Source organism: Malus sylvestris, chromosome 8 (genome assembly GCF_916048215.2).
Source record: "Malus sylvestris chromosome 8, drMalSylv7.2, whole genome shotgun sequence".
Classification (NCBI taxonomy): domain Eukaryota; kingdom Viridiplantae; phylum Streptophyta; class Magnoliopsida; order Rosales; family Rosaceae; genus Malus; species Malus sylvestris.
Window position 1 is genome coordinate 4,431,603 of NC_062267.1, and position 16,081 is coordinate 4,447,683.

Here is a 16,081-nt window from a genome sequence, read left to right on the forward strand (position 1 = left end):
AAGAATATCTACGGTACGAAGATATATATACTCCATGCACAGCAGATTCAAACTTTAAGCGAAAAAATGCAGAAACTCTGCCTAAACCAACATCCGACGAATACTACTAGGCGAATTGGATTGGCCATCATAATTTACAAATAAAACCACAAAATCTCAGACCAACATCAAACTCTGACCAGCAATGGAGGCTGGAGCTCGCCAACGGAAGCTTAAAAAAGCGATTAAAAGATGAGACGGTCAGTAGAGGAAGATGAAATGGAACTAGCTCGAAAGTTTCTCTACCGTCTGCCATTAATTCCGTCTAGAACATCGACATAAACAGAAAACTACGTTACCCCTATCGAACGCAAATATAACAATTCTAGCCACAAATCTGGGAATCATTCCAATAATGATGGAAAAACTAACTCACGGTCACAGGCGAGACTAGACGATTAACTTTTGCTTCCTCTTCGCCGCTTCTTACCAGACTTGGTCTCGCTTGCAAGTACCTTGGCTAAAGTTGGGGACTTCCCCTTTGGTGTGCTTTCTGGCGCTTTCTCAGAATCACTTGAGGCTTCCTTCATATCCTCATCTTCTTTGGTCGGTTTTGAAGCAGCTTTTGCCTTGCCTGTACCGTTGGCGTTTGCTTTCCCGCTGCTAGCAGACGATTTACCTTTGGAAACGGAGGCAGTCTTTAATGTGCTCTGATTTGACTTCCCAGCCTTCTGTGTGTCTTGCTTGGACTTGGTGGAAGCTTTTTGTGCGGTGCTGTCATCTTCCTTGGATTTGGTGCTTTTAGGCGTCTGGGTATCATTGTTCTTCGATTTACTGGATGTCTTCTGAGCAACATCAACCGATTTACCACTACTTTTTGGAGTGTGATCCTTTAATTTTCCAATACGTTCGTCATCTGATTTTCCAGAACCACCTTTGGATTTGCTATCAGCTTTACTGCTTTCTTTCGATTTGCGATCAAACTTAGCTGTTGCACCTTTCGATTTGCTGGAGGAAGCTCCTCCACCCCTATAAGATTGACTTGGAAGTTAGAAAACTACAGATATAATGGCATCAACTTTAAGTAACAAAAATCGCACTCACAATTTGGGCGAAGTGTCCATCTTTTCCTTCTTAGTTGAGTCATCAGGAGTTTTTTTCACCTTCTTCTTCAAAGGCCTGGTTGCGCAGCAAAACATTAAAGAGGATATGATCACAACTCTCAAAAAACAAACATGCAAAATAATTGAAGCAAAACTTTACAGACCACTCCAGGAATTGAAAACTCCGGTATTGCGGATTTAATGTTAAATCCTAAACAATGATTAATCATCAAATAGAAAAAAAAAATCAATACAAGTCCATGACATGTTAACAAACTAAGTACACAAAGGGTGACAATCATCAGAAATTCAGTAGGATACAAAGATGTGATAACATAATCTGGATATGATATTCAACCTAAGGCATGATGCAGACAATAATCCAGAAACTAGTTTAAAGACTAATGTTAAAGTCGTATATGTAAAGTACACATCAAAAGTAAATAATACGTACACGTCAGAAGAAGCATCATGACTCAATTGATCAGTACCTTGCTCCTGTCAACAGAAATGTCTCAGCACAAAAATTGAGTATGGAATGTTTTAATGTAGCAAAAGAATGGCAGTGACTTTACCTCATCCGAGTCAGGGTCATCTGCTACAAACTCCCACCTCTCTTTTTTAAGATTTAGTGTTTCAACATCACCATCAGTATATGATACCTATGAAAGAATGGACCAAGTACAAAGAATTTAAGTAAATAAAGTTTCATTTTAAACAAAATAAAATGAAACAGAATGATCCTTTTTAGCAATTAATTCAATTAAGCATAAATGAATAAGGTGTACAAAATAAGGATGGGGACTTCCATAGTTGGCATCTCACCTTATGCTTCTTTTTAGCAGAATCAAAGTATGTGACAACACCTTCATAAAACCTGTAAAATTGTCAATAAAACATTAAATGACAAACTAAAAATTCACGTTTTACAACCATAAACAAATTCCTTAATCTAGTTCTTTAAAAATAAAAATAAATAGTTCTGGAAAAATTCAAAAGTTCTAGCAGTAGTTTAACAACCCAATTTTACAATGAAACTTTAGCAAGATATCATGTATCCCCACTCCCCCTAGAAAATGAAAATAGATGAGAATTAAAGGAAATGAAGGCTGAAGTCATCACAGGTTGCTAAAAAGGCAGAACATCTCTACTGCACAACTTAGACTCTAATATGTGCCAACTTCCAAACACCCTAAAAGGCTTCCAGAAAGATGCTGCACTCATCAACTGACACCTAGGTAACACAAGTTTAGATGCAGAATGATGCATGTATTGCAAAAACATAGTGCAACTTAAGTTGTGTAGAATCACACAGATAGTGCAACTTAGTTACTATTTTTTTAAATGCAAACTTGAGGCCAAATAATTTTAGATATATAAAACAAAAAAGAACCAAACTTAGAAATCCAAACATTCACGTGTAGACTCCCGCAGCATGGCAAGAAATAAATTGAGGAAATACTGAACGCAAGGTCAGTACTTACGTACGATCTTTTGGCCACCAAACTTTAATCTTTGATCCAACCATCTCCTCACCATGATCTTTGTCACCAGATTCCTAAATAGGAAGAAAACAGTAATATAAGAGAAGGCATAATCATAGATATCTGATCACCCTAAGTCCACTACTACACAATGAACAAAACTAACAATAATATTCCAAAATCTTGGAAAAGGTGAAGAACGCCATATGCACTAGTGTTCACAAACAGTAAACCTTAACATCAAGGGGAAAGCACACAATTCTTTTAACAAAACATACAAATTGTAGCATAGACCAAAGCATACATACCTTCTCTTTTCCTGAAGCACGCTTCCTCTTTGAATTGGTCTTAGGGGTCTCCTCCAGGGGAGATTCATCCTTAGTTAATTTTGGGGCTGACTTTGGTGTTGACAACATCTCCTAAATAACAACAGTAATTTTATTAAAACTGTATTTAACAATAAAAACGATTGGCAGTGCCCAAGGAATAGCTGAAAGTGCCAAAGGAAAGTACTTTGTCATCATCCTTAGCTGAAGATTTTGTTGCAGCCTTTGCCGGGGTAACTTTTCCACGACCCCGCTTTCTCTTATCTACTGCTTGCTTTATAGGAGACCCATCCCTAGTTTTAGTGCTCCCATCTACCTTCTTAGCTGACTTCTGTTTTGCCTCTGAATCGCTTGTGGTGGCACTTTCCTTTCTAGATGTCTCCATCACAGTTGGACTTTTATTCTCATTAGAAACCCCAGCAGATGCCTTTTTCCCAGAGCGTCTACTTGTTTTTAATTCTGAATCACTGGTTCCATCAGTAACCTTTTGGTGTTCATCATCTGCAAATTGTGCAGCCCCCTTATTAGAACTATCTTTCTTCTTATTCCTTCCAGCCTTTTTGGAGCGACTTACATCAGGAAGGCTCTCACTTGGGGATGGAGAAGCAACACCAGCAGGTTCCTTTTCCAATAGCTTTGAAGAGAGGTTAACATCAGATACTTTCTCATTCTCCGATTGCACAGCTGCCTCCACAGAAGGATCCTCATGAGGTGAGCTGGGAACATCTTCTGTTTTACTCTTATGTTCTGGCTGTGTCTCAGTATCCTCCTCATTATCAGCTTGACAATTTTCTGAAGGTTGTGTTGATTTTGTTGACAAATCAGAATTCCCTGCTCCTTCTTTGGTAGCTTTTTCTGGAATTTGTTCTGCATCAGCAGCTTTCTCAGTCTCCAAACTATCAGGTTCACCATTGCTTGATGCGTTTGGATCTTTCTGATCCTCGGTATTGTCGCCCTCCTCTTCCTTCTTCAAGGCATTCGACTCAGCTACAGAATCATCTTCGCCAGTCTCTGCATTACCATTGTTCACAACTAACTTTGAAGATCTGTCAACAGCTGGATCAATTCGTTCAGGAGAAACTGGCGCTTCTGCCTTTTCTTTATCTACCTGCAAAATAAAGAGAACTTGTGAAATAACCCACTTCAATCAAATATAATTTCTGCCTAATAGAAGCATAAAGTACGTAAAGGAAGAAATTGACAGAAGAAACTCACCTGGGCTGCCTCATCGGAAGATTCCCTAATTGCTGATTTCTCCTCGGCAGCCTGCAGTAGCAAAAGTTAATACAAGTTGTACAGCAGAGGAGAGGAATCCCAAGTTGCTGACTTGGTTCGCAAAGACAAATCAATGTAATGTTATCACCAGCCAACTACGGGCTGTTTGACTGTGGATGAAAGAACAACCAAAGTAACCAGACCAACCCCCACCCCCCCAAGAGAAGAAAATGAAAAAAAAAATTAATAAACACCAATACCTTTGAACAAGTTAAGGAATGAGAGAGTGGATCAGGGATAAAAAAGATAACCTTGTTGAGGAAACAGAAAACTATGAAGTTTTACACAATTATCATTATGAACAAAAGAAACCTTTGAACGAGTTAAGGAATGAGAGAGTGGATCAGGGATCAAAAAGATAACCTTGTTGAGGAAACAGAAAACTATGAAGTTTTACACAATTATCATTATGAACAAAAGAAATGCGTATAAAATGTCTTAATCTTGCAAATGAACATCTTACCACATTTCCATCAGCATCACGGCCTTCATTCTGCTCAGCATCATCACTTGCCTCTTGGCAGATCGAGGCTACAACTTTACTATAATCATCAAAAACAATGCCCAAGCTTTTTACTTCTTTTACCAGGTCATCCTTAAGTTTAGTGGCACAGCTTTCAAGTACTCTCTCCCCCAACTTTCGTCCAATTGGTAGAATATCCTGCAAAGAAAAAAATGGTTAGTAAGTTGACAAATAAAACAGGATGTAGAAAGTACTAATGGTCAATCAAAAACAATTATTCACCTCATTGTCGTTTTTCACACTAGCTAATAAGGGAGATAGTAGCTCAGCAGAAACTTCTTCACTTTCTTCTAAAACAAGAGTCATAATAGTCTCCATGGATGAGAAAACATTCTCTGGGTGATAATCCCTGGAACATATAAAAATACAGATATATAATGTTGCGTTTTCTATAACATATCAGCTTGCAAGTTTTACTCCACAAGTGGAAACAAATAATAAATATAGTATCTATAGTCTATACACACATAAAGTGGTGACTCCAACTCTACTTATGACTTTGTACCTTATTGCCTTAAGGAAATGCTGGAACATTTCAACGATCAATGCATCACATTCAAGATCCAACATCACCACACACGATCTGACCTTCGCAACAGTTTCAAGAATCGAAGCCCTCTTTGCGTATGATCGGCTAGACTTGTCATGTAGATTTTCAAAGGAAGATACAATAAGATGAAAGACTTCCTGCATGCATAAAATTTAGAAGGTTTAATGAATTTTTTCTAAATGTAACATGAGCAGACTCTACAAATAAATAATCAGTTTAGTGATCTAAATCCCAGTTACCTTCATTTGCTCATCATCATAAGGTGCATCAGGTGCAGTTATTCTTGTTATCTCACTGATGCAAGCTGCAACACCAACTTTGACATCGGGATTTGGATGCCTGAAAAGTTCCTCAGCAACCAATGCATTCTGTGATGGAGAAAGCGCAGTTTGCATTGACTTTGTAGGTGACTGTTCTACCTTCGACAGACAATTCTCAACTCTCTAAAATATCACCACAAAAAGAACAATACAATATTAGGGAAAGAACAATCTGGCACAAGAAGAATTTTACAATTCAATCTATGCCAAAACTGTGTAGACAAATTTGAATTAGCTAGATCAGAAACCAGAGGGAGAAGAAATGAACATGACAGGTGAGTTTATTAAAAAACTACATTAACCGGAAAGAATACAAACAACAGTAACAAACTTTAAAATAAAATAAATAAATGCCCTTGTTTAAGGAAAGGTACAAATAACAATTTAATGCGTGTGTGAGCACACGCGCAAGCATAAACTTAATTTCATGAAGTACGGTAGAAATGAAGAGTAAGGAAAACCTTTTTAGGAAAATGTAATGCCAAGCTTGTGTATACCATTATCCTTTTTAGGAAAAAGTAATTCAAAGCAACCAAAAATCTTTCCATTATACTCCTTCTAAATCTCTGCTTGAGCAAGCAGGGAACAAAAATCACAAATGAAATGGCTTTCCTCTATCCTAAATGTCCAGCTTCAAAAGCATTAATGAAACATAATTGAACTTGAAATGTCATCCTTCAATTTGAATTATTAGTCATGGTGAACATTAATAACTTACCTTCATATACATATCAGGAGATCATTTTAACTTCCTTTGCTGTATACGATAAAGACTAACCTTAAAACACCTAAAACCCTTTATCATTCTAACAAATTATAGCTTACTTGGTAATTGTTAAATGCAGAATACCATTTATAAACCATCGCAGATATGCATCGTTGTCTTTCTCTTTAAGCTCAGTCATTAATGACTTAACCCCGCATGCTATCCGCACAGTGAGCTAGAGAAGTTAAGAAGCTCAAAAGGAAAGTGAGCTAGAGACTCAAACCCCTCGCCCTCAACCTCATTAAAACACAAAATTCCAGCTTTGAAAAGCTAGCCAGAACTTCCTGCATGGCATATGAAAGTATTGCCCCAATCTACGCTTAATCCAAGCAATACCAAACACATGAACATGCAGCCCAGGATATAAATAACGGAAAAAAATTAGCACAAATCATAAGAAAAAAAATGGAAATGTTAAAACCCACTTGAATCCCACATCAGAAGGTTTCTGAACAATAACATTGAATCCCCATTTCACTAAATTTACAAATAATCACACAGTACTCAGTTTAATAAACAAAACCCACGGAAGGAAAGCAACTGAGACGCAAATACTTCAGAATACGAAGAGAAGAAGAAAACCCAAAAAATTGTTAGAGGTATTAGGGCTTACGTCAAGAACATCAAGGAGGTCGTCGACGGAAGACGGAGGTTCCAAGAGCTGATTCCCAGCTTCCGTAAGCTGTGCCTCGAGCTCTTTCTCTGCCGACGCCATTTTCCTCCCCTCACCTGTTTCTTTGCTCTAGATCCTTGACAATCTCGCAGCTCTAGCCCTAATCTCACACCATTGAAGGCCCAGAACCACACGAATCGAAGAGAGAGAAAGCGGAAAATTTGTTTGGAGAGAGAAAGTTAGGGTTTTCCTTTTAGAGAGAGAAAGCGAGTGAGAGAGAGAGAGAGAGAGAGTTATTCGAATTTTATTTTTTTGCATTAAAAAAATAAAATATCGTGGGGCGATGGATCCCTCTGGTTTTTATTTTTACTTTCGGAATCCGCGGGATTTGTGAATTCGAGTTCAATTTCGGATTTCAAATCCGCCTTTGAATCTTTCCCATGGGGACCACCTGGCGTCCTTGGACCGTAGGATTTGATGCTGCTTTCCCTTTTTCTTGGGAAGACCCTCTTTTTTTTTTTTTTGCTCGAGTGAATAAATTATTGAAAACGAAAGAATTTTCGAAGTTTTTGGTAAGTGGATAAAAAGGAATAGACATTTGAAATATATTATATTATATTCGTCGAAATGATTTATGCAATGAGATTTATAAGTAAAGTGATTAAGAGCGTTTATAGTTTTATTGAAAATATTTGATTCGAATTTTCTAACTCAATTAATATTGTCGTATTAAAGTAAATTTGTTACAAATATCTTAGTCCTAAATGTTTGTGATCGAAATTTGCATCACGTAGAAGACTAGCTGCATTAGTTAGAATGAATATGTTTCATGCTACTCATCCGAGTTCGAATATCCCTTCTCATTAATTAGACTAATTTAAAATAAAATATAACAATTGTGACTATTTTACCCTTGCTTGATTGAATATATCATTGGAACAATCATACGACGGGCCTATGACGTCATAACTATGTGAGATTCTCATTCCGATGTGAAGCTCAATCTCTATTTATTAGTTGAGCGCTAATATGTAAAACTATATCATATATGGGTAAAGAGATCTAAATTTATAATTTATAAGTAAAGATAAATGTAACAAATTTTAAGCGGGAAAAAGGGATGAATAATAAAAAATCATGTGTAATTAGGGAGGGAGGGAGGTCGTTCTACTTCTATATACATATATATATATATATATATATATCAATTATGGAAACTTTTATTACCAAAACTATTATTAAGAAAATTTTATTTATAGAATTGGAAACTTAATTCAATTTTATTTTTTTTAATGTTTGTAGCATAAGAGCAAGTCCACCCATGGACATTGCTCGGGGGACAAGGGAGAGGAAAGGGCCCGAGGCTCGGTGGACAATGCTCCAACCTTGGAGAGCCCGAGTGAGGGTGGGAGCCTGAGGGCCGGGGGGTGGGGAATCGACGGGCCTACAACCTGAGGGCAAAGCCTTATTTTTTTTTTTTTTTTGTGTGTCAGGTGCGTGCCCCTCACTCGCAAGTGGGAGCACGTCGCCCGACGGGAAATCAGGGGCCAGGCCCCGCGCGCGCAGAGATGTCCAGTGACCGATGAGAAGCCACGTGGCTTCCCACGGTCCGTTCGATCCCAAAAAGTTTAAATATCAGCCGTCCGATGCAAGGGTAATAAAAAAATAGTTTTAAAATTAAGAAAAGTTACAGTTGTGACACGTGGCACAATCTGGAGTGTTGGAATTCAAATTTTTTTAAATCCAACGGCAGAAATTAATTATTTGAATAAAAAAAAATTTAAAATGTAAAAAATCCGAAAAAAATCTGAAAAAAATTGTAAAAAATTCTTTTTACTTTTCTATAAATACCACTTATTCTCCATCTACCTTACACCACAATGACACATGACGCAACGAGAACGATTTAAAAATTCTTATCCGAAATTACAAATAATTTTATTTTGTATTATTTAAACAAACAAAAAAAACTAATATTTTATTGCCTATTGTCAGGGGGGGAAGGTCTCCAAGGGTGGAGATGCAAATGGTAATTTACTGTTCATTAATGGTAGTTACTATTCATTAAAAGCAGTTACTGTTCAATATGGTAGATTGAATAATGGATTATCAGGAATGAGGGCTCCATGGGTGGAGTTGCTCTAACGTAAATCAAGAGCGACTGAGTATTGTTCATCAATTTAATTATAATCTATTGGATATTATGTTACATCGCAACATGTCAGTAGTCATGTAACATTTACGATTTTGCATGTCATGCTTGGGTGGCGTATAAACAGACAGTTGGAGCTTTTATGTACCGGTAAAAAAAAAAATTTTGGGTGGAGGGATACCAACGCAACACCTCGAGTTTATAGATAAATGAATTTGAAACTCTTTGGTGTAGTTTGGTTTTACGTGTTACAGGTAAATCAATTTCAAACTCATTTATACATTATTTTTTTCATCTACGACACACCAGTTAAAAAAAAAAAAATTAACGAAAAGCTCTTAATATTGTTAATTTTAACAAAAAAATTACATTTTTAAACTAAAAAGTCAATCTTGATACTATTCACCTTACCTTTTATTTTGTCCTTATTGTTAAAACTTAAAGTTTTCAAACATTTTTTTATTAGCTTTCTTTAATAAAAAAAAAAATCAAAGGCTAAACGTAAGAGTGGGTGCAGAAAATTTAAAATAAATAAATAAAAAGTAAAAAAAACACTCTCCGGGAAAAATGCCTGCTAGGGGGCAGTGAGTACCAAAGATAATGGGCTTGAATCGTACCCAATCCATTAACAGGCCCAACAAAGCTCAGCCCAATCTTTCAAAGCTGGCTAGAAGTATTTGGGCCGCAACGTGGTCTTACACGATACGTCCACTAACAAGCTTCCACGTCATCCAAACGTCCACGTGTGAACCTCCCATTCGCTGAATACATGTCACAGCAGCAGCGTCCGCCGTACAGAAAAACAGGCACATTAACAAATCACAGACGACGAGAGAGAGAGAGAGAGAGAGAGAGTCGCAGTGACAGATCGAAACCCCGAAATCCCAAATCAAGAATTCGAATTCCCTTTTCAGGGAAGTCTCACGGTGGCGCCTCCAGGCTCGCCGAGTTTGACGCGAAGAAAACCTTCCAATTCTTCCACGCCGTCGTCGTCCGCCGAGCCGCGTCGGGTCGTGGGGCGAGTCATCATACCCAGCCGGGCTTCGGAGCCTGACTTCCCCATCTGGCAACGGAACTGGTTCATAGGATTACTCTTCGTTATGGCGATCGGCTTCTTCTGCTTAGCTGTGTTCCTCATCTACAACCTCGATGATCTCGACACTGGCTACGCAGCCACCACTTCCACCGCCGAGGGCGTTGAGGTTCGTCTCGGCCGCCCATTTCCGATTAGATTTTTTATTTGTTTTGTTTGGAGATTTTGATACTATGAAATGGGATCTGGGCAGGTCACGTACGGCACCGTATTGAAGCTCAGGCATGAGAAGACCAAGTTTCGCTTGCATTCACACGACGTGCCGTATGGCTCTGGTAGCGGTCAGCAGTCTGTCACTGGTTTTCCCAATGTCGACGACGCTAATAGTTACTGGGTATGTCAATTTCTTCTCTCTCTCGCATTCTCTGTGTCTTTGGTGGTGTTTTGTTGCAGATATTGAACTGGGTTTTTTGCAGATTGTTAAACCTGAGCTGGAAACATCTGCCAAGCAAGGCGATAGCATTCCGAGCGGGACAATCATCAGGTTGCAGCACATGAAGACTAGGAAATGGCTGCACAGCCATTTGCATGCATCCCCCATTTCTAGCAACCAAGAGGTTTGGAAAATCTTTATTTTTCTTACCAAATTTTTTGTGTGGTTGTGTTTGTGATTACTTTTTTGTTTGTAACTATGAATTGGGTTGACGCGTCGAATGGCATAAAGTTTGTGACTTGATTTGTCTATGGAGTTTTTGAGTATCATTTGTAGACTGTTTAATCTCTTTCCGTCCGAGTGTGGACGAGGTTGGGATTGTTACTAGGTTCAGTGACTTGTATAAGTTGATGTGGGTGTAGGTGAGCTGCTTCGGGAGAGAAAATGAATCTGATACCGGTGATCACTGGAGGTGAGTGGCAAATTGATATGTTCGTAAAAAGTTTGCCTGTCTTGGTCATCACTCATCAGTGTTTCTGATGCATTGTGTTGGTATGGTATTTTGTAGGCTGACAATTGAAGGGAGTGGGAAGACCTGGAAGCAAGATCAAAGGGTTCGACTCCAGCATGTTGACACAGGTGCTTATCTACATAGTCATGACAAGAAGTACACCCGCATAGCTGGGGGACAGCAGGAGGTGAGATAACCTAAACTCAACCACATTTCTATGAAAATGAGAATGAAATTACAAATATGTTGTTAACTTGTTTTGCTTGAATTGTTGATAATGGTACTGATTATTAATTATGTCCTAAACTCGATAGTTAGATGTCCTGATGAGGATTAACTTACGGTTGATAATGAAATCTTCTGGTCGTATTTTGTATTCATCATCACGCAATTATACAAAGTTCTGTAGTTTAAAGGAATATGAATCTGCGTCTCAACTTAAGCATAAACGATTGCTTCACTCATCTTCTTGAAAGTCATTAGTGACAATCTTTCTGAATGTTAAAATGTGCAAGAAATAATATGTTAAATACAATTGTCATATCTATCTATGGCAGTTGTAGACAATTTTATTTGTGTTGTCTGGAAATGTGTTGGCTGAACTTTATGCCTTGATTTATTATTAAAGCTGTGCTAATACATTCCATTTGCCATGATGCAGGTTTGTGGTGTGAAAGATAAACGCGCTGACAATGTTTGGTTGGCATCAGAAGGCGTGTACCTTCCAGTCACCGAAACTAAGTAGAAGTTGGTCATTTAGGACGAATAACTCTATGAAAACAGGTATGTGGGCTTTGGAATTTTTGGTAGCTGGTACCTGGTCCCATAACAGTTCTAGTAGGATGTTCTAATGAAGAAAAGTATGTTAAGATTTACCATCTGTTACCTTATATCATTAATACTGTTTTACTCGTAAATCCCTGTATTTGTGTTTCACTGCTTTATTAATCAAATAATTCTAGCTGTTCTTTCCGTTGTTCCGTTGATTATACTAGAAGTTTAAAAAACATGAAGCAATGCATGGGGAGAAAAGAAGAGTACGAAAATCACTACCTTGATTGATCACTCGTTGTATTTATCAAAGATTTTAAGTGTTTTCTGGTTGAAGTACTAGGTAGGTGTTTAAAGCACTAAAAACCGCTTACTGCTTTCACAATTCACAATGTCTTTTTAGTTTTTCTGCCAAATGCTCTTATAACGTTGTTGGCTATCTGAAAGCGTTTTTAGTCACTGTCGAAGCAACGCGTCAATACGGTGACTTTGGATAGGTGCTGCCGTCTCAGGGTGCATAGTTTGATTGAAGAAAAAGCCTTTAAAAACCCTTCGTTAATACTGTTTTACTCGTAAATCCCTGCATAGTTACAAAGACCTCCACAGAAAGAGGAAAAAGCTTATGCATCAGGTAACCACAGGAGTTACCTTCTTGTTGTAAACCCATCCATCGCTCTCATCGCCACCGTCCTTTTCCGTGTGTTGGGCCAACGTTTTACATGCGCTGGTGGTCCTCGCTCACTTCTTTTACATGAACGATGGTAACAGTTGGGGGGAGGGCGGGTGAGCCGAACACGTGGCCTTTACGAGTGAATGCTTCTAACTAACCGAGTTATAAAGTTACATGGTAATCCTGTCGTTGTTATAGAATGGAAAAACATGACGTGACATGAGAAAAATTTAGGTAGAGGTGATATAGATCATCTGTATTTTGGTCTTATCAGATTCTCTGCTGAGAAAAACTTTGAGTAAGCTTCTTAATCACGTTAATTGTAGGACACCTTCCACAAAAAATATGAATGACGTGTGTTTTGGCCCTGCCGATCCCACACCAGAATAAAAGCTGAACTAACCGTGCGGCTCTATCGAAGTTTTCGACAAACGATGGAATTAACATCGAACTAGAAGTGTACTCATTGGGAAGGAAAATAATGGTGGATAGTGACTAAAACTACTCCCTCTACCATGGAATTCACTATCGTAATGATATCCAAAACCATCAACGCTAGTATACCATATGTAACCAATATTATATAATTACATTCTGTATAATTTTATATATATTGTAATTAATATTAATTGAAAATTGTTATTGACACTTGCACTCCAAACTTTCTATACTTGGATAAAAAAAAAAACACTAATGAAAAGTGTGAAATTAAATTTTTGGAGTACTAATAACAGTTTCCTATTAATTAAATTTTATCTAAAAAGTAATTTCCATAAAGATGAATGATGAATATTTTATTTCATGACACTTTTAGGCTACAAAATATGAGCTAAAAGAACACAAAATTGAGAAGAAAAAAAAACGTTTTGGGACTTGAGTTTGCCTTTAAAAAATAATTAGATTTAGGCCAAAAAAATTGTCCAATAATAAAATGGCAAACCGTTATCATATTATGTCAACCGAATTATTTGACATACCGAAAATCTATATACCATTTTGTGCCATTATGTGATCGATATGTGTTGGGTGGCACGAGATTCTCTACAAATCATTTCAACTCTGTATTTGGCTTCGTTACGGAGGTGATGTTTGTTGTAGATTGAGAAGGTTATACCCAAAAATGAATTGCACTTATCATGGGAGGATGCAACTTACACACCTTAAATACTAATTAATTAATAGAAAAACCCTATTTTTAGATCAGTTCCTGTGAGAGAGGATCCTTGCCGGATCCTTTTTTGTGAGGATCTCCATTCATCGTACATCGTGCGGTCAGTTTTTGTCAACTAATGTTTATATTTAATTTTAAATAAAAAATTTACAATGATTTTTTACCACATAATGTACAATGAATGAATGTAATTGGAGGGTCCTCAAAATTCTCAGAGGATCCGGCGAGGATCCTCCCGGAGTTCTTGTGAACTTGTTTTGGTAAATAAATGGTTCTTATTGCCTAGAAACGTAATGGCATTTAAAATCTTGACCTACCTTCACCGGAAAGCACCTTCATGCATTTGCAGTTTGTGTGTTCATTTATAAACAATTCAAATCAGACCATATACATTGATGGTCAATCCAGAAGCTGCAGAGGCCCTAGTGCTCAACCTACCCACGTCTCCATTAATAAATACATTTGTACTAAAGAAGTATTAGTGGACTGCGAGCGGTGGGTTGTCTTGATGGTTATGATCTTCTTCTTTAAACTTGCCTTTTGTTTCTTAACATAGATTCGAAGTAGAATATCGTTCATACTTAAAAAACTAAATATATACATGCGTGTTTTAGTCCAACAATACAATATTATGTGCGTTTTTTTGCACCATGCATAGTTCTCTCTGTTGACATAACGTTTTTAAATTGGAAATGTCACATACACATAGTGATGAAGCATGTTTCACGTAAGTTGCTCTCATGTGTTTTTAATTGAGTTAGAAAAATACTATACGGATAAAGGTCAATCATAAAATCAAATTTAATTCAACTTTCGATTGATGGGCCAACCAAATTATTGCACATTTACAAAGGACACTGGTAAAAAATGGAAAGTAAGGACACTGGTTAAAAATGGAAAGTTACTCAAGGACATAGCAAAAGGGCAGAAGATTCTCTACCCTTCCTTGCTCTTCTATTTGAACGGTCATAGTTAAGTCACGTCAACATCTTATATTGATTTTTTTATGGAGATAATAAGATAAAAAACAATGTGTGAGAGAAGGGGATGAGAATATAATGGTAGAGAATCCTCCTCCTAGCAAAAGATACCAAGGTGAATTCCAAAATAAATTGACAAGAATTAAAAGGCTCGTCACCCCACCGTCAAGAGAAATTTTTAGTTGTCACGGGATACAGATGATACACCACGTGTTTTTATGTAAGTGGTAAGAAATTTTATTTTTTAAGTTATTAACTTTTTAATATACATATCTCACAATTGATATAGCAACACGTGGTGTATCATCCCGTGTGATGGTCACACTGAAAAATCTCTCAGAGATTTTTTAGTATATCGAAAAATACGGGTGCAAATGTTAGATGTTATTATACAAGTAGAGGAGTATTTGAAAAGTAAAAAAACTTATCGCCAATTTTATAATAACATATTGAGTACCGCCTCGTGTTCTGGGCACCTTAAAAAATCTCTCCACCACCGCCATGAAAATTATGTGAAAAAAATATTTAACTCCTTACGTGTAAATCAGTTGAGCACGAAAACTCGATGGTTTCCGTTAATGACGAATGGCTATCGATTTGCACGTTCTTCTCTTCAGATCTGTAAATAAATTGTTAAATAGAAAAACCAGTAAACAAGGTTAAAGCATACATAATTAAGAAGGTAATTAATACAGTATTAAGCTAATGAGAGAAGTGAAGGAGATCTTACTGCAAATTATGTAATAAATTCATTTTTTTTCAACCTAAATTACAAAAAACAACAAGGGAAAGATTCCCAGATGCTTAAAGAAAGGTCCTGAATAGTCACTACATCATATGCATTAGAAATGGCCGACAACCCTTCCATCAGTAGTTCACTTAAGATTAGATTGAGAAATTCAGACCATTTAATTTCAATATTAGCCCATCTTACCGATCAAATCTACCCAATCAAAAACTCGGACAGTCCGATTTTTTTTCTCTCTTGAATGAATGGTCCAAATCTTTGATTCTCTCTTGAATGAATGGTCGTTCTCTCTTGAATGAATGGTCCGAATCTTCGGTCAATGGAAATTTTGAATGGATCTCATTGTGAAATTAGCAAATTTTAATTTTTGGGTGGGTGACAATGGGTTGGACAAAACAGTACTGTGACTCTGAGTTGAAAACTGACCCCATGATTGCGGGGATGCTCAGAGAAAAATGTTTTATGACCAAATCACCCCTTGTATTTTCTCATTTTCCGTTCTTTGCCACAGAGAAAAATCTCTATTGAAAGTGATCGCATCATCTTACGGGAAAAACTTGAGTCAAATCCCATGATTTCTTGCTACATAAACCTTTCGCTGACAAAGATATGGACACATTATTGACAGTTGCGTAGTCGAAGTATCGAGAATATCGACACTGTGGAGTACAAG

General features: G+C 37.3%; 2 protein-coding genes across 2 annotated transcripts; one reads left to right on the forward strand and one right to left on the reverse strand.

The window, feature by feature from the left end:
- Positions 1-244: 244 nt before the first annotated feature.
- On the reverse strand, positions 245-7,263 carry LOC126632097 (sister chromatid cohesion protein PDS5 homolog C-like). Its single transcript, XM_050302324.1, has 14 exons — positions 6,940-7,263; positions 5,480-5,683; positions 5,196-5,377; positions 4,913-5,039; positions 4,631-4,828; positions 4,108-4,158; positions 3,080-4,000; positions 2,875-2,985; positions 2,567-2,640; positions 1,908-1,959; positions 1,658-1,744; positions 1,537-1,580; positions 1,084-1,158; positions 245-1,008 (listed from the first exon to the last, which is right to left on the reverse strand). The coding sequence occupies exons 1-14, from the start codon at positions 7,039-7,041 to the stop codon at positions 438-440; spliced, it is 2,799 nt and encodes a 932-aa protein (XP_050158281.1). The 5' UTR covers positions 7,042-7,263; the 3' UTR covers positions 245-437.
- Positions 7,264-9,904: 2,641 nt separating this feature from the next.
- LOC126631222 (stromal cell-derived factor 2-like protein) lies at positions 9,905-12,040 on the forward strand. Its single transcript, XM_050301394.1, has 6 exons — positions 9,905-10,293; positions 10,378-10,518; positions 10,601-10,741; positions 10,980-11,029; positions 11,126-11,255; positions 11,730-12,040. The coding sequence occupies exons 1-6, from the start codon at positions 10,192-10,194 to the stop codon at positions 11,811-11,813; spliced, it is 648 nt and encodes a 215-aa protein (XP_050157351.1). The 5' UTR covers positions 9,905-10,191; the 3' UTR covers positions 11,814-12,040.
- The last annotated feature ends 4,041 nt before the right edge of the window (positions 12,041-16,081 follow it).